The sequence below is a fragment of the Polypterus senegalus genome, chromosome 4 (assembly GCF_016835505.1).
Source record: "Polypterus senegalus isolate Bchr_013 chromosome 4, ASM1683550v1, whole genome shotgun sequence".
Lineage (NCBI taxonomy): Eukaryota > Metazoa > Chordata > Cladistia > Polypteriformes > Polypteridae > Polypterus > Polypterus senegalus.
This window is the reverse complement of record NC_053157.1, coordinates 24,732,003-24,754,486: the sequence shown is the minus strand read 5'-3', so window position 1 is coordinate 24,754,486 and position 22,484 is coordinate 24,732,003. Positions and strand designations below refer to the sequence as shown.

Sequence of the window (22,484 nt, the reverse complement as noted above, 5' to 3'; positions counted from 1 at the left end):
TAATAATAATAATGTCGTTTTGTGTAGTTTTTGGCTTAAGAGATGCCCGAATCCTTTTCTTATTCTTATTGACGGGGATACAGATGCTAAAATTAAAAAAAAAAAACATTTTGACGTTGTGTTTTTATGATAAGTGATTAGAGGATTTTTTTTTAAATGTAAATCAAGAAATGTATAATCAAGATTTATTTGCCATGGTTTTTAGATCAGCTAAACTATTTTGAGTAGAGTTTACTACAATTTGTTCATTTAATAGCAAGCATTGTTTGGCAATAGCAAAAAGTCTATGGAGCCTAACAAACACGCACCGTCTTCGGCTCAGTAGAAGGTGTGACAGTTTAACTTCATAAAGGCGTATTCCTAGAAAGGCCAGCACGTTACCTCAGTCTGTTGTTTAATGCGGTACCAGGACTACAACGATTAACGCGGCGAAAACGGCGGTGTTTGGGTTAATTAGCGTGATTTCGGTTGGAAAGGCGCCATGAAAGGACTAAAGGGCGCAAAACTGGCACGAGATTTATATCTGATTATGAGATTCGAAAGGAGTCCCAAGTGGACATCGCTGGGTATTTAAATTTTCGCGGTGCACTGCAGCACAGATTGCCACCAGTTTATCGGCGCCACCTCTGGCGCTTTTCTTGCTCTAATTACAAATACAAAAAGAAAAAGAAAAAAAAAAAATTCCACACAACACAGCCCGGAGCATCTCCAGGGACGCGTTCTCCTTGGAGACTTTAAAAATCAATCTGATTGGATGAAAGAAAATTAACGGTATCTAATGATGTATGGGAACCATATATAGAAAGTCCCACAAAGTATTTTTTTCTTTTTGAACAACTACCAGAAGATTTTGCACATAATAATTATTTTCGTTCATAAAATGCAAAAAGAAAGAAGAGTCTTTGGAAAAATATGCCCTAATAGAATAATAGATTTCTCAAGCCGTGCAAGGAAACAGCCCAAGGATGGAACTGACAAGGTAGCCGACATTAATTATTTCACACTTTATAATATAATATAATATAATATAATATAATATAATATAATATAATATAATATAATATATACGTACGAATTTACGATTTTTCGGGCTGCATGTTCAGTTTCATGTTTCGTTTACTTAGCAGGAACTATCAAAGACAATCACCAGCATCGCTCCACTGTCAGTCTACATCGAGGACGCTAATAATATTGCTGATCAAGGTATATTTTCCCAACTGTAATATTTTGTTTCAATAATTTACATTAATAATATGCCAGGGTCCAGGGGAAGCTGGAACCTACCCCAGCAGCATGGGGAGTAAGGCAGGAACGAACTATGTTTCTTAGGTTTAAACTTTTTTCTTTCCTTGCAGCTTTTGCAACGATAGCTTGGCAGGACTTATCAGATTGCACCTCCGTCCTGCAGAGGGAGGCAGATGCCCCCCACAGAGTAAGTAAATACAGTTCTTATTACATTTAGAAGGTTTCAAGTCTTCTGAACATGGCGTTGACCACAGCAGCTTGTGTAGATCTTTAAAAGAGCCAGCCAATAATTAGTGTTTAAGTCGCTCGCTTGATTTAAGGCATAAAGTGTTTAACACTTGTGCTTTCGTATTTTTTCATCTGCATTTTATTCTAAATGACTCATACACATGACCAAAATCATACAACAAAAGAAGCAGATTATTGCTCTTATAGTCACAATTTACGGTTGCTTTTAACTTTTCAGATTATGCGGCTGTAGGTGGGCAAGTTCAAATAGCACCTTGTCACCTGCAACTTGACCCACTAACATGATTGGCGCTTTTCCAAACATATGGACAGCACGCCGCAGATCGTTAACGGCCTTTATTCAGGACCTGCCTCATCTTTTGTCACTGGAATGTTAAATAATCCTTTAGATAAAGACACTATTTTCAGATCTTGCCTAGCGACTCTTATAATAACACACCTTAGTTTTACTTTAACCTTGCCCAGTATTTATCAGAGATGAGCAGACTATGCCACCCCGAGTATGCATACACGACTTCACACGTCCACGTGCATGTTTTGGTAACGGCTGGCCCCGTAACTAAAGAAACTGCGAGCGCGGTGGGCTCCTCCAGCTGCTGGCGCGGTGACAGCGGCGGGCAAGAATTTCCTTGGCAGAACATCTGAGCTCCCTTCCCTGGCGGCTACAAGGAAGTATTGTAATGAAATTAATATGCAAATAATTGATGCTGCCAGTTCGAGGTAAACAAATTGAACAAAGTATCCTGCTTGATCGAATGAATGACTCTGTCCCCCCGTTCATTATTTACAGCAGCGTTTATATGGAATATAAAACTGAATGTATGGTATATAATTGACAGAAAGTAAATTGGTGAAGTAAGGGGGTACCTCATCAATAAGAATGCTTCAATGACGGAAGCAAAGTTTGTCTGGGTATAGAATGTCATTTTCAGAATATAGAGATTTGTAACTCAAGGGGTTAAGGCAGATGTTCCTGGCTGGTATTAAGCCATAACACTTGCACTTCAGAACAAGCAATGAGTGACAATTACAATTACAACTTATTTTTATTGCAATCTTGACTGAGTGCAGCGTAGAGCGTTACAAACAGTCCTCAGTTAAAATACAAGTAAAGATAATACTAAATACAGAACTGGTATATGTATGTAAATGCAGAGAGCAAGTTAGAAACTGATTAAACATAAATGGAAACCAATAACATCTGAATACAATATTTAATAATCCACCTGAAGCAATGTGTGCATGGCCTGGTTAGTACTTGGAAGGGAGGCCATCTACAAAAAGTCAAGTCTGTTGGGGAGGACATCAGAGGGCACTTACCCTGTGGTCTGCGTGAAGATCCCAAAGCCCCATCGCAGTAACAGGGACACTGTGCTGTAAATATGGTGCAGTCTAATGGATGAGATGTAATACTGAGGTCGTGACTCTCTATGGGATTGAAAAGATCCCTGGGTATCTTTTGAAAAGAGTAGGGTATTTCTTGATGTCCTGGCCAAAATTTCCATAATGGCTTCATTCATTGTGTCCCCCTAATCACCCGTCTGCCTCTAAATTGGCTACATACCTCTCTCACCTCTTCACCACCTACTTTCTAATGTGTGGTGAGCATACTGGCGTAAAAATGGCTACCATCACATCCACACAGTAAAATCGGGAGAGTTAATGTAACACTTTGGGTTGCTTTTTTCAATAGTAGATCTACAGAAACATTAAAGGCTTTTTAATTAACATGGGCGAGTTTATTGTGCAGGTAGATGCTACACATGGTAGTTGAAGTTGTTTCCCACTGAGTAGTTAGAGAAGCACTATATAAATGTAATTAGTTATTATTATTATTATTACAGGAATAGGTTTCAGTTGCTCTCAATAAAACTGGCATCTAAACATATGAAAGGATTGTATCGGTCACAAAGATGAATGGGTTTGTTTTGCCAACACTAGTGGACTTTAATTCTGTAATAATGAAAAAGCCACTTTCAATGTATGAGAAGATAAAACGTCATTCTGCATTTCAGTTTAAACTAACAAGCCTTTAATAAAAGGAGAAGGCTTTGAATATAAAGAATGGAGATACCTGACAAATCTAAATCAGCCCCGTGTGAGTGGACACTGCAATCCACTGATGCCCTGTTTCTTTCATTGTGTGCAGTGATACTGGGATAGGCTCTGACCCCCTAAAACCCTTAACTGGATTAAATGGGTTTCAGAATAAATATAATATGGGCGGCACGGTGGCACAGTTAGTAGTGCTGCTGCCTCGCAGTTAGGAGACCAGGGTTCACTTCCCAGTTCCTCCCTGTGTAGAGTTTGCATGTCCCCCCCCGTGTCTGCATGGGTTTCCTCCCACAGTCCAAAGACATGCAGGTTAGGTGCATTGGTGATCTTAAATTGTGCTTGGTGTGTGTGTGTGTGTGTTGTGCTTGCCCTGCGGTGGGCTGGTGCCCTGCTCGTGGTTTGTTTCCTGCCTTGTGCCCTGGGATTGGCTCCAGCAGACCCTTGTGACCCTGTAGTTAGGATATAAAAGGTTGGAAAATGGATGGATGGAAAATATGATATTGAGAAAGATGACTAACAAGCCTAAAATAATATTGAGAAGAGCATTGAAGGCAGTACTTGCAGCTTCCATGTTATTAACATACTTAGGCAGTTCTCATATGTTCTAAGAGCTTTTTCACTCAACCAGGATTTACCTTATTCATTGCAAAATTCTGAAAGCATCTGTTGGGTATTGGTACAGTTTCTGCTGTTTAATGTATTAAACAATCTGACCATATGCCATGGTCCAGCCACTAGTCTAATAGCTCCTAAAATCTTAAAAATAAAGGTACCCAAAGAGGTTCTTCAGAGCGATTTCATTGGGGAACCATTTTTGGTTCCATCCATCCATCGTCTAACCCGCTGAATCCGAATACAGGGTCACGGGGGTCCGCTGGAGCCAATCCCAGCCAACACAGGGCACAAGGCAGGAACCAATCCTGGGCGAGGTGCCAACCCACCGCAGGACACACACAAACACACCAAGCACACACTAGGGACAATTTAGAATCACCAATGCACCTAACCTGCATGTCTTTGGATTGTGGGAGGAAACCGACACAGACATGGGGAGAACATGCAAACTCCACGCAGGGAGGACCCGGGAAGCGAACCCAGGTCTCCTAACTGCGAGGCAGCAGCGCTACCACTGTGCCACCGTGCCGCCCCATTTTCGGTTCCCCCAAAAAAACATCCAAATGCACAAAGGTTCCAGAATGAACTTATTTATTTAGATCTGTAAGAGGTTCAATCAATAACCACAAAGAGATGGGAAATATGTGTGAAATACTAATGGGTTCCTGACTCTTTCTGCTCATAGTAAAACAGACCAAGTTCAAGGTAGCTCACTATACATTAAAGATATCTGTTTTTCCACAAATTAGAAAGTCCAAAGAAGGAATTCCATGTGTAAGAAACCTTTCCCAGAATGAAATGGTTCTTTGTGAAACAATGGCTCAACAAGGAACCACCCAACCCATAAACCACTACTTTGATTTTTTATTTATTTATTTTTTTATTAATTGTATTGCAATCCATACAAATCAATCAAGTTTTTACAAAAAGAAAAATTGAGTTAAGGATAGATCAATCCCCACCCCTAAAACCACTACTTTTAAAAGCATATTCAGCTGTTCCCATATCAACTACATTATTCTTACATAAGGACATAAGAAATTAGACAAATGAGAGGAGGGCATTCAGTCCATCAAGCTTGTTTGTTAAGCTAATAGCTAAACTGTCCCCATATCTCATCCATCTTCCTCTTAAAGGTTGTCAAGGTTTCTGCTTCAAATCCATGTCTCGGTAATTCCTTCCAGAGGCCCACAACTCTTTTAGTAAAGTTATACTTCCTGGCTTCAGTTGTAAATGCACTTCCCCTTAATTTCCAGAGGTGTCCTCAAGTTCGTGAGGTTGACATAATCCAGCTGATCAACTTTGCTGATTTTGAAGGCCTGGATTAGGTCCCCACACAGCCTTCTCTCATGCTTTAGTCTAAACAGATTTAATTCTCTGAGTCTGTGACAGTAGGACGTGTCCGTAAGTCCTCGAATGCACCTGGTTGCTCTCCTCTGCACAGCTTCAAGTGCTGCTATGTCTTTCTTGTAGTGTGGTGACCACGCAAAACTCCAGATGCCGTCTCACTAGTGCAATGTCCCTTGATATTATATTCAACGGTTTTTATGATATAACCTAACATTTTATTATCCTTTTTAAGCTCTTCTGCACAATGCTTAGATGATGAAAATGTTGTGTCAACATAAACCCCTAAAATCCTTTTCAGATGTTGCTTCCTGTAGAACAGTGTCTCCCATCTTGTATTTATAATTAACTTGTCTTTTTCCCACATATAGCACTTTGCACTTTTATGACATTAAACTGTATTTTAAAATGTTTGCCCAGTTCTGAAGTCTTTTTGAATTGTTTTAGTTACCTCCTCAGTGTCTGCCATTCCTCCAATTTTAGTATCATGGAGACTGGAACTGCACAAAGTTCTCCAGATGTACAAGTATATTAATCTGGCACAGTACTACAGACAATGCACTATAAAAGGCAGATTTTCAAATCAATTCAAATCACTTTATTTTTCTACAGCGCTCTTCGCTGAGTGTAGGCACCGAGCACAGTGACACATTATGAGGTGAAATACAAGTATAAATATTATAAATTACTAAATACAGAATCAGTTCACTTAAGGACAGAGCTTTGTTAAAACATATAGAAAACAAAGTAGAAACTGTTTAACATATATTAAAATATATTTTCATGATAAATTCACATTAAGTACGGCCTACTGTTCATCCTTATAAGCCTTGATGTAAAGCAGATACCACTTCATCTTCCTCCATCCAATTCTGTTCATTTTCGTATGGCAATACATGGGCATGCTCCTTTGTGTAGGGTTAGGGTTGCTGAGCTTCTTACCCCATACCTACCATCCAGGTTTTTGAGGTGCTCAGATCAGCTATAATTTGCATTCTGCAGACACGTTGGAAGCTAACGGGTGGACCTCTGCCTTATGAAATTAGAACTGCTTCTAATATCCATCCATCCATCCATCCATTATCCAACCCGCTATATCCTAACGACAGGGTCACGGGGGTCAGCTGGAGTCAATCCCAGCTAACACAGGGCGCAAGGCAGGAAACTAACCGCAGCCCACCGCAGGACACACACACACACACACCAAGCACACACTAGTGACAATTTAGGATCGCCAATGCACCTAACCTGCATGTCTTTGGACTGTGGGAGGAAACCCACGCAGACACGGGGAGAACATGCAAACTCCACGCAGGGAGGACCTGGGAAGCGAACACTGATTAACATAAACCAGCAAAATCTGTTCATTAATGAATTGCTAAACTATGGCCAGTTGACATCTTATTACGCTTTCTGAGAACTTCTGTGCACTGTCAATGGGACTTGGGGTCGAAGTATTTTTACTTGAGCTGTTGTTCACAACCTCAAACTATTGTGGAGTCATATTTTTAATAATTCCCCTAACTCCATTCTATTTTTTACTTTTAGTATGCGACGTTTGGCTCATATTAGTCAAAATTAGTAGCAACTGATGTCTGAAATGTACTTTCATTACAAAAATAAATGAATAGTTGGGAAAAATTATGAATTAAAACTAAAATTCCTAAACAAGTGACACATATTAAGCTTTTTATTATTATTGTTATTATTATTATTACTGTTACTACTACTACTACTACTAATAATTATTATTATAATGAATTCCAAAGTTTGGGTGTAGTGTAAGAAAAGGTCCTGGTACCAATAGTACCAAGGTTATGGTCTGGGATAGAAAGTATGCCTGCTAATGAAGTTGGTAGGGACTGAAAGGCACTATATATTGTTAGAAGATATGCAAGATAAGGTAGAACTGGATTTTGAATGGCTTTAATATTTACAGTAAAAATTAAAAATATATCTGATAGAACACAGGAAGCTGATGCAGTTGAATGAGCAGAGGTGTGATGTGTTCAGTGAACTTAAAACATGTAATAATCTGTACTGTAGAGTTCTGGAAGAAGTTTATTAGGAATGCCATCCAACGTAGCATGGCAATATCCAATGCAAAATGTTGACTCACCGGGAAATGTTGACTGGAACCTTTCCACTTCTGCATTGTCTGAAGGCAAAATGTTGTCTAAAGATGTTTCGCAAATGAAAAAAGCAATCTGGGAAACATTATTTAGGTAAGCAGTAAAAAGGTGTTATTCAGAACTTGTAGTGCACCCAGCAATGGGAAGACTGAAGCTGCAGAGCTGATTTAGACCCAATTAGAGGTAACTCAGTTTTACTGCTATTAAGTTTGAGATATCTGTGTATTCATTTTATCAAGGCATGCAGGAGGGTACTGGGGGAAGGAATGGATGAGGTTTGGCGGAAATGTATAGTTGTGTATCATCAATATATATATATATATATATAAAATGAATTTTAAAATAGCGACAGGGGGAGAAGGTAGATAGAAAAAGGAGCGGCACCAATAATGAACCATGTAGTATTCCATTCTGTGTTAAATAACATACTGGCCACGTACCCTAAATCACTGCTTCTGAACCTGTTATCAATCACAGCCAAATCACTGCCACCAGTGTATGTCTAGGCAGCGTGAGTAATCCAAATAATAGGGTAATAAAAGCAGATTAAGAGTTTCTCAAAAGGACTCTGGGAAAAAAAATCAAACTGCAACGGCTCTCTACATTACCACATGTTATGGACACACAAACACCGACCCACCCACACACACACATACCGATACACTCACCCAGACGAAGCTCACAGTGATTGCTTTGCGCCTCGAGCGCAGGGCAGGGCATGGAGCAGAAGTGCAGCGCGGGTTAATATTTCACGTCGCACTCCGGCCGCGAGGTGTTCAGGAATGCGCAGGGCGCGCGCTCTGGTTGGCTCGTGCGGAGAACCTATCGGAATGCAGCAGGACTACATGAATAGCGGCTGCGGAGTCGCACTTGTGGCAGTTTGTCCAAAGCGTGCCGCCCGAGCCGCCTCTCTCGTGTAGCACGTAACCCTTTGACGACCGGAGCTGTACACCTGCAAACGAGAAGCTATTTGTGCAATTTTGTACGTGTGGATGAAAACAAAAATCAGGGGCGTCATCCGAACAGTAAACATTGGATTGCCACCAAACTGGGATTTACTCGCTGCTCGTTAAAATTCGTCTCTTTCACCTTTAACTGAGATGGCCGTCCAGGCTTGTTATATGCAGTTCCCCCCATGGGGTTTTGAATTCCAGGTAAAATCCTATAGACGGGGCAAAAGCAATAGGAATGCATGTATATTCGACTCTAGTCAAAATGCAGCTCGTCTAATTTTTCTTCTTCTTCTCTTTTGAAGAACAACCGGTTACCAGATACCACCAGTTTCCATCTGCAAGAATTTAAAGATGCAGTGGAGAGCTTCATACCTGGTATGTATTTATTTATATTCTGATTTTCTTTTTCAATCGGCGTACGCACAAGTCAAGACGCTGTTGCTCTTCAGTCAGATCCTTGTTGGAGAACGCATTTATTGTGTTTTTCTACAGAACACCCAGCCCTGCTGCAACCGTGTTTTGATGCTGTCAGTCTGCAGCTGCCCAGCTGCGACATGTCCGCCTTTCAAGCCTGCATCCAGTCTGCTGACTCCGCACAGCAGGAACTCGCCCTGCCGACACCTCTGCACTTCACGCCCCCGGCGCAGCATGTCCACTGCCAGCCCGCACCGCCTCTACACCCCGATCACTACTGGAAAGACATGGCAGACCAGAACCAAAAAGCCCTGGGGGACGCCCTGGAAGTAAATAACCAGGTGAGACCAGCCTCCGCACGCGTTTCACCTGCACTTATTGAACTCCGTCTGTATCTGCTCAGGGTCAGGCTGCTTTCATAATTCATGCAATGCCTTCTAGACTCATAAGGGTTCAAGCACACCCAAGGGCCAAGTACAAGTAAGTACGGAAAGCACTGGAAATAAAGTTTTTTTTTTGTGTTTCTTTTTATTTAGCTTCATGCTACTTTGAGCCAAAAAGAAGAAGAAATTGTGTCGCTGCAGGAACGAAACGTCCAGCTGAAGGAACTGGCCAACCAGGCCAAACATCTGGCTTCAGTTCTTGACGTAAGTAAACAGGACATCGGTCACTCTATTTGTTGAACGCGCTCATCCCAATACAATACAAGTTTCTTCAGTTTTGGATTCTGGAATTTATCCTGGTATTATCTGGCGCAAGGGTACCAGTTTACCGCACTGAATTCAAATATTAGTACCAGCCAGAAAATATTTTAAAAGTTCTTACTAATGGAAACAGTGTCTGCATTATCCTAGTTGTGTTTTGAAATTATTGTGGTATTCCGGTTAAGGATTGGTTGTCGGGGTTCCATTCCCACTACTGACACGGTGTGACCAGGAGCAAGTCACTCACCTGCCTGTGCTCCAACTGGAAATATACAAGAAATTGAATTAATTGCATCTTAAAGTCGTCTTGGATAAAAGCGTCTGCCAAATATGTAAATTTATCAGCACTGTCAACATCTAGAAAGTAATGAATAACAGTGTAATTGAATTTCTTCAATTATTCTATAGTTTTATAATGAAAAGCAACAAAGATGAAAATAACTGTAGGTGTAGCAATGAAATGCAAAATGAGTGTTTATAATACGAATAGTGCAACACACTTCTACATCCAAAAATAATCAATCAATAATATGTTACATAGAGTGATTAGCTCTCAAACGAAACAATATGGCTTCACATTACCAGGCTGGCAAACTAATGAGTTGAACAGAACGGAAACTATAAAAACGAAAACAATAGAAAAAACGGACAATTCCGACAGAGTTCCGTCAACTGTATTAACAGTAACACTAGCAGATTCATTTGACATAGGCAATTTTGCTATATACAAATGCAATCATTCTATTTCAAAACTGTTATTCATTATCCTAAGAATCACTATAATTGGATAAAAAGTTATTAAAAACAAATAGTTAGTGGGAGTTCAAAGAATGGGAATCAAAGTGCAACAAATTAGTATCTGTTTGCCAAACCTGCACAAACCAGTTTTAAGGCTGCCTTGGGATGTCATGACCAGTGTCTTAATAACAGTATTATGAAAATTATGGTTACAATAAATAAATTATATAAGGGAAACAATAGCCAAAATAAAAAAAAAACGAGCCACAGCAAAATAAACACAATTCATAATGTGATACAAAATGATTAGTAAAATGACACTTTGTTTATTGCTGCTATCTTTAGCATTAGTAATAGGCACCTGTTTTCAATTTTAAGCGATGATGTCAAAAAGGTGCACTTGTAGGTGTAGCATGTGCCAGCCTCGTGAGTTTGTTTCTTCTTCCACAAACACACACACGCTGCTTTGAAATGACCACTGACATGGCACGGCCTCGGCTGCTGACTTTGTTTGCGCTGAACAAACTAGCCTGGGACTGAAATACTTGGGACTTTTCGAATAGTAAATACTTTGTCATCTTTCCTCAGTTCCTTTCATGAATGAACCTTTACCAATCTAAAAATATTTATATGCATATATAATGTATATGTTAATTTTTTTTAACGTGAAAAGGTCTAATTCAAGACTTTGCAATTTCAAAGATATAAAATGCATATGTATAGTTTATGTACATATATGCAATATGAATGCAATAAATTCAGAAATATAGTGAAATCTGCGCAATTTAAACTCCAAAGTTATTTTTGAATGATTTGTTAAGATCTGATTAAAGTACCACTCTAGAAACAGATGAACACAGACAGCTTTACTGTTTGGAGTCATTGGGTGTTGCGCCCAGTTGCAGGGTGCAGTAACCCGAGCGAGCGCTAGGTGGCAATGTTACTCTGAATTTGAAATGGGTTTGAGAGGCCCGTTTTTGCTTACTGACGATGCACTCTGAGCAAGTTCACACAGTTTGTGATTACAATGCCGGCAAGACTGCGCTAAAGCACTAAAATCACACATTTTTAGACATTTCTGTAAAACAGACAAACATTAAAGATATACAGAGTCCATATTTCTATAACCATCCTGAATTCCCTGCATATACAGAACTCAAATTTACATCATGATGGCCCCTTGCAGTTTCAAAGATTAATAACTTCTGTTCTTCAAAATGTTAAAAACAAACAAACAAACAAACAAAAAAACAATATGTACATGCAACCATATTCCAGACAGGTGGTACAATGTAGTGGTTAAGGCTTTGGACTTCAAAGTCAGAGGCTGTGGGTTCAAATGCTGCTGCTTTTGACATTGTGTGACTCTGAGCAAGTCACTTCACCAGCCTACTCTCCATTGAGATGGGTTCAGATACACAAATGTAACTAATTTTATCTCTCAAATGTTGCAAGTACCCTTGGATAAATAAATGGTTTTGGACAAATGATTTTTATCGTAATATTCCCCCTACAATGTTTTCGCATGCTGTGCTGAATGGCCTCAGAAAAAAAAAGAAAGCAGAATTGTGTGTATTGTAATCCAAGTTTAAGTCTGTAACCGCAAAAAAAAACCAAACAAATCTACATCTCATTTCTTAATTCAGTTTGAAACAAAACTCCTCTATGGTACCTCCATATTGTGATGTGTCATAAACTTTTCTTCTAACGGATGAGTATTAACTAAACTAAGCATAATATATAAAGATCAAATCTTCTGGGAAAAGGACCCTTTATTATGGTGGTAGCTGCCAGGTTTATCCAAATTGACCTACAGATTACAATAATGTGTTAAAACATTTAAAAAATGGAATGCAGGCAGGTGAAAAGACTTCTTCAGATTCATGAAGCGTATCAGTGCGGACCGAGCTAATATCCTTGTGACTGACAATCTAAAACCTTAACCACTGAGCCTCTCTATTTCTTTTAGCTGGTAGTAAATACATGAAGCATTTAAGTTTAATGCTTGTCTCTTGTGTCTTTTCATGCAGAGATTAATGACCCGGACAAAGAGCACAGATGAAAATACAGACGATCTGTTTCAGATCAAAAGTGGCTTAAAACGACGCAGGCTATCAGACCACTATGAACAACTGCCTGACTGCAAGGAGGTGGATGAGATTTTAAGAGACATCACGGACAAATGCAATGCGGCCTTACATGGTGATGCCAAACATCCCCGGCTGTGCCGGGACGAGAGGAACAGCAGCGGCACGCCGAACATAGAAAGGATTCACATGTATGGCGCCTTCAATGGCCTCCAGACCTCCACAACTCTCAGCACCAGTGAGATGGAAGAAGGGATGTCTTTTCGCACATCCATTAGAGACCACTGCACCATCAGAACTTTGGCATTTCCTCAAGGAAATGCATTCACTACAAGAACCAACAATGGAGGCTACAAATTTAGATGGGTTCCCAGTTAGGTGGGGCTTCAGCTAACTACACTGGTCAAGTTAAATCATTTTGCACTGCCGCACTTGATAACTTTTATAGAAATGTTCTTTATATGTGTATATGTTTCCTTCCAAATGCCACATTGCTAGAAAAGTGTTATCTGTTTTATAAATAAGAGTTTACATAATATTTGTATATAGTTGTTCATTTTTATACAGACAGTAACTTATTTGGTCTAGAGATGGATTGCCTAATGCTATGTTTAAAACAATCAAAATTTCAGAAAGCTATTCTTAATGTATTTATTAAAGTCAAACTATTAGCATAGAACAAGGCAACTCCACAGAGTTTTGTTGCGTTTATGTCAAATAAAAAAGGCCTTTTAGATATCAAATGAATATATTGTAAAATGTATTTCTTGTAAATATTTTTTTTTGGAAACATACAATTGAATATAAACACCCACCTCATAATGAGCGTAAACATGAAGAATTGTATTCTTTTTTTTTTTTTTTAAAATAAAATTATTTCAAATATTTTGATTGGGCATTATTATTGCAATGAAATGAAACATCTTTTAAAGGTCTCTACAGAAGATGTCATCCACTGTGCTTTACACGCACTTCATTTTATTTACAGTGAACACCAACTCAAAGCTCTTTGACATGAAAGCCACCTTTTTTGCTTTCTCGTATACGAGGTATAGGGAAAGTATTTTAATCGTCCAAAGATTTGATGTCGAGATTTTGATGAATCTTGACGTTTAAGACCTCCCTGACTTTCTCGTATACGAGGCATAGGGAAGGTATTGGAATCGTCCAAAAATTAAATTTCAAGATTTTGATGAAAGTCGACATTTTAGACTTCCCTGAGTCCGAAATACCATTGTTGGAATTTTGTCTGTGTGTGTGTGTGTGTGTGTGTGTGTGTAAACACGATAACTTGAGTACGCTTTTACTTAGGTCAACCAAAATTTGTATGCAAGTGTTAGGTACAAAACATAGATTTCTATCAACTTTCGGGCTATTTCCGTTAATGGAAGTGATAGTTTACCATTTATTGTTATATAGCACCTTCCAATAATGAGTACCATTACAAGGTCAGAGTCACACAATGAGTTGGTAGCAGGGGCTGGAATGAGAACTTTAGTTTTTAAAGTCCATGTCCATATCCACTAGATCACATTGAACACTTCCAACATTTATATGCATTATGGGCCAGGTTTTGTTTTTTAAGCACTTGTATCATAGATACAGTAGATAGATAGATAGATAGATAGATAGATAGACTTTAATTGTACCCTCGGGGAAATTTAATCTTACTCATAATTAACACTTTTCTAGTCCTCAAAACATGGCATTCATATTTTCCCTCTACACTCTTAAAAATCCCAGTTCTTTAATGGCACTTTATGGTTCTTTACAGAGTTGTGCGGTTCCATGTAGAACTATTGCTTGACAAAGCACCATTTCATTCTAAGATAGGGTCTTTGCATATAAAGTCTGTGCTTTGAAAAACTTCTTAAACATCAAGAAATCTTTATTATATGGTAGGCAACTTAGCAGGACATTGCCAGATTAGGAACATCTGAACTTAACCTGTGTTATTGTATTCAGTGAGGGTCCAGCATCAAGACCCATTGGTATTTCACAAATCTGTTACCATCTATTCCTGGTTATTTACTGTATGGAGCCTGTTGTGGATATAAATAAGTAAAGATTCTTTCTGGAACCTTCATTTGGTTTTTTGGGACTCAAAACCACTCTGGCACCTTCATTTTAAGAGTTCAGTCTTATTCTTCTTCATCTTCTTTTGGCTGCTCCTGTTAGGGGTTGCCACAGAAGATCATCTTTTTCCATATCTTCATGTCCTCTGTATCTTGCTCTGCTAAAGAGTGCAGTTATATTAAGGGGACTTAACTCAGTATGATTATGTTTAATGTGCATGACTTTTTTACATACATACGTACATAAATAAAAGATTAATAATATTGTCTGAACACACAATAGAATGACTCAAAAGGAAGAATAATTTAAAAAGAAAGAAAAGGAAAACTTCTGATTTGGTCCTCCCAGTCCCGGTGAGGCATTATGCAGACACCAGTAACAGCACCCTGCATGATAACGTGCAATGAATCCACTTGATTTGGGCGTTCATAATTTTCGTCCTCTTTCTCCATACGTGTAGCATTTGTTTGCTCAGAGGCTGATGCTCTTGCTGCTTCCTGAGCAGCTCTTCTTTTCTCCACCCTAGCGGCCTGCTTCTTCTCTCCTTTCGTTGGACATCTTTTTGCATTAAAACTGATTAAGTCAGTGTTTGTGTTGCAATTACTTAGTATGTTTTCCTTAATTTTTGACTTAAGCTGGCACTTAAGTCTTCAATCTGCCTCAAGAATGATTTAAGATATGAAGAGGTAGGGGAATTGACGGCAAAGGTGGTAGCAATGAGAATGGTGCCCGTACGCATGTGCTGCACTGCCGATTCTACAATAAAATAACATAAAAATAAAAAGTGGAATAAACTTGGATGACAATCATCACCGATAGTAGACGTCACATAGTATATGTGTACCAAATTTCAGGTCAATAGGTCAAATGGTTTTCGAGCTACAGGTGATTTAAAATCCTGGACAGACAAACAGACAGCCACAGTGCCATATTATATAAGAAGATATTGCTGTTGCTATACAGGAACCCCCACAGCGTTACTTGACACACTTCCGCTGAATAATTTGTTGGCTGAAAGTCCTCAGTGTTAGTGTGTCAGAGAGAGGATGTGCAGAATTGTTCATAATGGCACTTGGTTTTGTTTTCATTCTTTGCTTTGCTATGACATTCAGGGGTTCAGAGTACATTTTATAACTGAGCCTGCACTTTTAATTAGCTTGTTCATCTGGTGTAAGTAAATGTAAATTATTATATGGAGGAAGTAATAATGTTAGGTTTGAATACACAATGCGAGGTCTGAAAATTGAAAGTACACCTTATGAGATGGACGTAGGAGTCAAAGGGGACTTGACACTATCAACTCTTCAGAAGCCATTAAGAAGGCTAATAGAATGTAAAGTTATATGGCGACCTGATGTGCAGTGTGCAAGTCCAAGAAGGTTATGCTGAAGCTTTATAACACACTGATGAGGCCTCATCTTGAGTACTGTGTGCAGTTTTGGTCTCCAGGCTACAAAAAGGACATTGCAGCGCTAGAAAAGGTCCAGAGAAGAGCAACTAGGCTGATTCCAGGGCTACAAGGGATGGATTATGAGAACAGATTAAAAGAGCTGAGTCTATACAGTTTAAGTAAAAGGAGATTAAGAGGTGACATGATTGAAGAGTTTAAAATTATGAAAGGAATCAGTCCAGTGGATCGAGATGGTGACTCTAAAATGAGTTCATCAAGAACACGGGGACACAGCTGGAATCTTGTTAAGGGTAAATTTCACACAATCATTACGAAGTTTTTCTTTACACAGAGAACCATAGACACATGGAATAAATGACCAAGTAGTATGATAGACAGTAGGACAAAACTCAGCTTGATGTTATTTTGAAATAATTAAGTGGATAGGACTGGAGAGTTTTGTTGAACTGAATGGTCTGTTCTCATCCAGATTGTTCTAATTTTCTAATTGTTGACATGAATAGTTGTTGAGTAATCTTATGGTCTAGTGAGGATGGTTCAGGTATTTAATAATATTGTTAGCCTTTCCAAGTCAAATGTGTGTCATGTAACTTGTATACAGAAGGCAGCTTTGCTTTGTGATACTGAACTGAGCAAGTGCCATAGCAGAAGTGAGAATGGACTCCTCTGTGCACTTTCAGAAGATGGAGGCATCCAGGTGTTGTTCTAAGGAGGGAAAGGTGTTGGTGATCCTTCCCGAAGACAGCTGAGATGTGTTGCACCTGGTGGTAACTCAAAGACATATAAAGTTTTTGACCTCCTCTACATCAGCCCCTCAGAGTGTACTCTCTGGTTGTCTTCTTACTTTCTGAAGTCCATGTCCAGCTCCCTCGTTTCACTGCCATTAACGGAGAGATTGCCATCCTATCTGCTTTTGATGTTTATCAACTTTAGTTACTTTCTAGAACTTCTAGAACAATGTTTGCTTGAGGATATACTTAGAAAGATAACGGCATGATGAAACTAAAGTTAATTTTCCTGATATAACATTTCTGTTTATAATCAAGTACTGTGGAGCCTACTAGACACACCCTACAAATAACACACTCTTCATATACTAATGCAATTTTTCATGCAATGATCCAAAATGAAACTTGGAAGACAAAGAACTTCTTAGTCATTCCTGTACAACTCTGAGTGGATTAAATGCCCTACAATGTATGACTACAGTGAGTACTCCATTTTAACCTGAGAGGTCAAGCTTTGATTTTATGATGATGCCGTTCTCACTTTTCCTAAGGCCTCTAGTGGTCAAACATTGTTCTAAGGAGGGAAAGGTGTTGGTGATCCTTCCTGAAGACAGCTGAGATGTGTTGCACCTGATGGTAACTCAAAGACATATAAAGTTTTTGGCCTCCTCTACATCAGCCTCTCAGAGTGTACTCTCTGGTTGTCTTCCTACTTTCTGAAGTTCATGTCCAGCTCCCTCGTTTCACTGCCATTAACGGAGAGATTGCCATCCTATCTGCTATTGATGTTTATCAACTTTAGTTACTTTCTAGAACTTGCATCTACTCGTCTTGCATGCGATTCACCTGTGATGTTTTTCTGCAAAACAAACAAGTCAATTTTGGTTGTCACTGGTGATCCATGGATTTTTAATAAGGAAAAAGCATATTTTTATAATAATTGAGCTGTATATTTATCTCAAATGATAACTTACAGTATCAACAGGAAGTAGAACTCTGTGGATTAAACACTCACTTGTACATTCTTATTTTGATGGCACCTGCCGTCACGTTTAATTCTTATAAAAATATATACTTTTCTACAATGAATCAGATTAAGAATCTTAATCAAATAAATAAAGGAGAGCTGCCAATGAGTAAAAAAGCGACTTTCTTTCGCGTTTCATGTTATACTTCAGTTCACTTTTTAAACATTGACTCACTCCTGGTCAGTGGTCCTTATTTACTCAGTGCATATTTCATTTCACATTAAAACAAAGGTTTCTGAAGGTAGGGAAAATGGCAGCAGTTTGTTTTAGGTCAATAGTCCTTTGGGTGTACAGAAATGGCGTTCAAGTCTTTGGCTCTTGACACCTGTTCAAACTCCTGCAGGTAAGGCTTATTTATTTTTCAGTGTTTGCATTAATCGGGGGAAAGCAAGCAACTAGTAAATTTAGAATTAGTAAATGTCATTAGTTTCTTCATTCGGCTGAAGTTTCTCTGATACAAGGGCAGCTGTTTGCTTGAGGATTTACTTAGAAAGATAACGGCATGATGAAACTAAAGTTAATTTTCCTGATATAACATTTCTGTTTATAATCAAGTACTGTGGAGCCTACTAGACACACCCTACACATAACACACTCTTCATATACTAATGCAATTTTTCATGCAATGATCCAAAATGAAACTTGGAAGACAAAGAACTTCTTAGTCATTCCTGTACAACTCCAAGTGGATTAAATGCCCTACAATGTATGACTGCAGTGAGTACTCCATTTTAACCTGAGAGGTCAAGCTTTGATTTTATGATGATGCCGTTCTCACTTTTCCTAAAGCCTCTATTGGTCGAACGTTCATTCAGCTTTGAGGCCCTTTGCTTTCTGGATGAAATATCAGCAGTAGTATGGAAGTGTTTAGGGGAAAAGGGAGTAGATGTGTTGTGGGACCTAATACAGAATATTTATGAGCAGAGGAGTGGAGGAGCAGCGTGATTGTACCCATCTTTAAGAAGAAGGGAGAAATTCAGGAATGTGGAAACTGTACAGGGATATAGCTGATGCCACACACAATGAGCATTTGGGAAAGACTTATAGAGAGAAAGTGTAGGGAAGAGACCACCATAGGGGAGGAGCAGTTTGGTTTTATGCTACAGAGAGGAACAAGTGATGCAGTCTTTGCATTGAGGAAAACAGAAAAGTTTGCATATGGTGTTTATTGATTTGAAGAAGGCTTATGATTATCATTTAACTCTTCTACGTGAAGCCTGAAAACCATGAGGACTGATTGAGATCATTTATGTTAGGTAGAATGCCAAGTGGGGGCTTTTTGGTCTCGTGGCCTTGGGACCCCTGCAGATTTTTTTTTTTCTCTATCCCTCTGGAATTTGTTTTTCTGTCCTCCTGGCCATCGGATTTTATTTTATTCTTTGTTACTTAGTATTGCCTAATCTTATTTTTATTTTTTTAATAAACTTTTCTTTCTTCATCCTGTTAAGCACTTTGAGCTACATCATTTGCATGAAAATTTCCTATATAAAAAAAATGTTGTTGTTGTTATAATGAAGTGCTTTGTCAAGAGGTCTGCTGGTCCATGAGAGAGAAAGGAGTACCAGAGAGGTATGTGAGAATTGTCTAAGACAGGGGTCTCCAATACCGGTCCTGGAGGACCACTGGGGCTGCAGGTTTTCATTCTAATTCTCTTTTTAATGAGTGCCCTGTTTGTGCTGTTAATTAACTTCTTGTGAATTCATTTTAATAGAATTGCTTTTGTAGGATTTGTTCCCCTGAATTTCTCCATGGTTCCTCTGTATTGATTCATTTCATTTCTTAAATGGCACCCAAACAGAAATGAAATGTAAAGTGAGGAGCCAACAGAAGACCACCTAAATCAGGGCCTTTAATTCCAACCAATTTCACTCCAACCAGATGCTTGATTAGGAGCTGATTCTTGTCGTTAATTAAATACGTTCTTTAATTCCATGGCTTGCTGCTGTTCTCTTTGTGCAATAGCAGACATTTCTGAAATTGTTGATCTTCTCTTTTCTAAGAGCTCTGGTAAAATATTTTGGGGACCTGAGCAGATCAACATTTCAGAGACCTTTACCTTTCTTTATTTTCAGATATTGCATGATGGACATCAGTTGTTTTGGCTCATTTTGTATCTCGTTATTGTTTGGCTGCTAATTAAGGAAAAAGAAACAATCAAGGGGTCTTAGTCTTCAAGAACTAGTCAATTCAAATTAGATAAAAAGAAGTAAATTAGCAGCAAGAACAGGTCACTCATTAAGAAAAGGTTAGAATGAAAACCTGCAGCCACGGTGGTCCTCCAGGACCCCTGGTCTAAGATATGTATGAGGGAGTGAGGACAATGGTTAAAAGCAGTGATGGTTAACACATTAGATCCTAGTTAGAGGAAGTCTGCACCAGGGATCTTCTATAAGTCCCAACCTCTTTGATCTGGTTATGGATTGTTTGAGTCATGGGATAAAAGACCAATCCCTTGATGCAGGCTTTTTGTTGATGACATTGTGTTGTGTAGCACCTGAAAGGAGGGAGTGGAGAAGTTGGACGAATAGAGAAGGGCTTTGGAAGACAGAGGATTGAAGGTAAATAGGAAGAAGACAATAGCTGAGGAATAACGATGATCAGAATTCAGAAGATAACCTGCAGGGAGAGTTGCTGAAAAGAGGGGAGAAGTTCAAATATTTGGACCAGTGGTAACCCAAAACTGAGAATGCAGATTGAACACCTGGAAGAAGGTATCATGAGTATTGTGTGGTTGAATGGTTAAGGTGAAGGTTAAAGGTAGGGTTTTTTAGACAGTGGTATGTTCAGCAATAATGTATGGAGCAGAGACATGAGCAGTAAAGGGAGAGCAGGAGAAGAAGTTATATGAGGCAGAATTGAAAAAGTTGAGATGGATGTGAGGACAGAATAAGAAATGAGACATTCAGAGGTACAACAGAAGTGGGAGAGATACACTACATGGAGAAAAGTATTGACATGGGCAGCAAAGGGAGTACAAGAGAAGAACTTGGATGTGGTAGAAATGAGAAGGTTTGAGAAGGGTGTGTGGAGTTACAAAGAAGGACAAAATAAGAAATGAGACAATCAGTGATACAGCAAAAATGCAGAGATGCGAGGGGTAGTCAAGCTTAAGTTAGAAAATGGGATTTATTAAAAAATGGAGCGAACTTTAGCAAACCTGATCATATCATTGTGGTCCCCACCATTCTCAATGCACTTGCGACACCTGCCTGAAGTGCAAAATGTTTTGTCTTGTCCTCACAACCACTCATGCACCTGAGTTACTGCCGAGAGGTACTACAGTCACTAGTGCAAGTTACTGTGACTTGCTGGAGACCAATGTGAAGCCTGCTATTTAATCCAAGCAGCAGGGACTGCTCTTTCAAGGGGTCCTTTTGCTGCAAGACAATGCCCGCCTGCCCACACACTGCTAAGAACAGCAAGTCTTGTCTGGAGAAACTGAAGTTTGAGGTATTGCCACATCCTCCTTATGCGGCAGATTTGGCACTGTGTGATTTCCACCTTTTTGGACCTCTAAAAAAACATCTGGGTGGTCATCAATTCAAGACAGATGATGATGTGAAGAAAGTGGTGCACGAGTGGTTGTCAGGACAAGACAAAACCTTTTATTCTGCTGGAATCCAGGCAGGTGGAACAGGTGCATTGAGAAGGGTGGAGACGACATTGAGAAATTGACATGATCAGTTTTGTTAAGGTTCGTTCCACTTTCTAATAAATCCTATCTTCTAACTTTAGCTTGACTCCCCCTCGTATCTAATAAAGTGCAGGAAGTTAGATTGAAGTGGTTTTAACATGTGGATATATTATAAGGAGAGACAATGAATATATGGACAAAATAAATGGAATTACAGAGGAGGAGAAAGCTAAAGAGGCTGAAGAGGAAGTGGATAGATTAAGCAAAAGAAGGTCTGAAGGAGAAAGGTTTGACTGAGGAGGAGATGCAGGACCAAGTTGAGTGTAGAAACTGAATCAGGCACATTAAACCCACACATAAATAGGAAAAGATGAAGAGGAAGAACAAGAACACCTTCTTCTTTTGTCTGCTGCTATTTAGGGGTCGCTAAAGGGAATCATCTAAGGAAGAACTCGAACAATTTCTAGAATTCTCCCAGGGATGAAGTTCTATAATCAAAACTGCAATTTTGGCCCTTAACATGTAATGTAGTCATTAATTGTTTTTTTCTCAGCAATATGTAGCATTGCAAAGATCGAGTTTTAATCTTCAGCTGTAACCATCCATTGAACTATTATGCCCACTTAATCTAATTTTAGATTTACCTTCAAAACTGCTGTTCTGGCCATTCTCAAATCTGCTTAATTCAATTCAGGGTTGTGGGGGGTCAGAATGACCTGTACTTACATTGAGGTGAACTTAGAGTCAATAGTTGTTTAATTGTGGAAAAGCATTTGGGGACAAAGCTCCATAAAATATAAAGTGTCTTCAGGAAATATTCAGACTCAAGCCAAATGAACCTTTGGGCATCAGTCCTCACAGGACAAAATAGAGCGATCGGCTACATTAACTAATGCAGGACCAGTTTAGCTGTGTGTCTTTGAGATGCTGCAGGAAAATCTAAACGACCAAATAAAACTCTGGGAGAAAGTGTAGAGTCTGCATAGATGGCAAGCAGGCTGGGCTCTGAAGTGAAGCTGTGAGGTAGCAGCGCTAATCACCACTCCAGCACTCAGCCCAAGCATCAAG

At 39.2% G+C, this 22,484-nt stretch overlaps 1 protein-coding gene across 3 annotated transcripts; it reads left to right on the top strand.

Moving 5' to 3' along the window:
• The first annotated feature begins 851 nt into the window (after positions 1-851).
• Positions 852-13,379, top strand: LOC120528559 (multicilin). Of its 3 annotated transcripts, none has more exons than XM_039752740.1 (7): positions 852-979; positions 1,128-1,203; positions 1,356-1,432; positions 8,899-8,971; positions 9,089-9,351; positions 9,547-9,657; positions 12,483-13,379. In XM_039752740.1, exons 1-7 carry the CDS (start codon positions 881-883, stop codon positions 12,915-12,917), a joined length of 1,134 nt encoding a protein of 377 aa, XP_039608674.1. In that variant the 5' UTR covers positions 852-880; the 3' UTR covers positions 12,918-13,379. The 3 variants fall into 3 exon arrangements, with proteins under 3 accessions (XP_039608674.1, XP_039608673.1, XP_039608675.1); XM_039752739.1 differs by having other exon boundaries at positions 1,125-1,203; XM_039752741.1 differs by lacking the exons at positions 852-979; positions 1,128-1,203; positions 1,356-1,432 and adding an exon at positions 7,735-8,797.
• Positions 13,380-22,484: the final 9,105 nt, after the last annotated feature.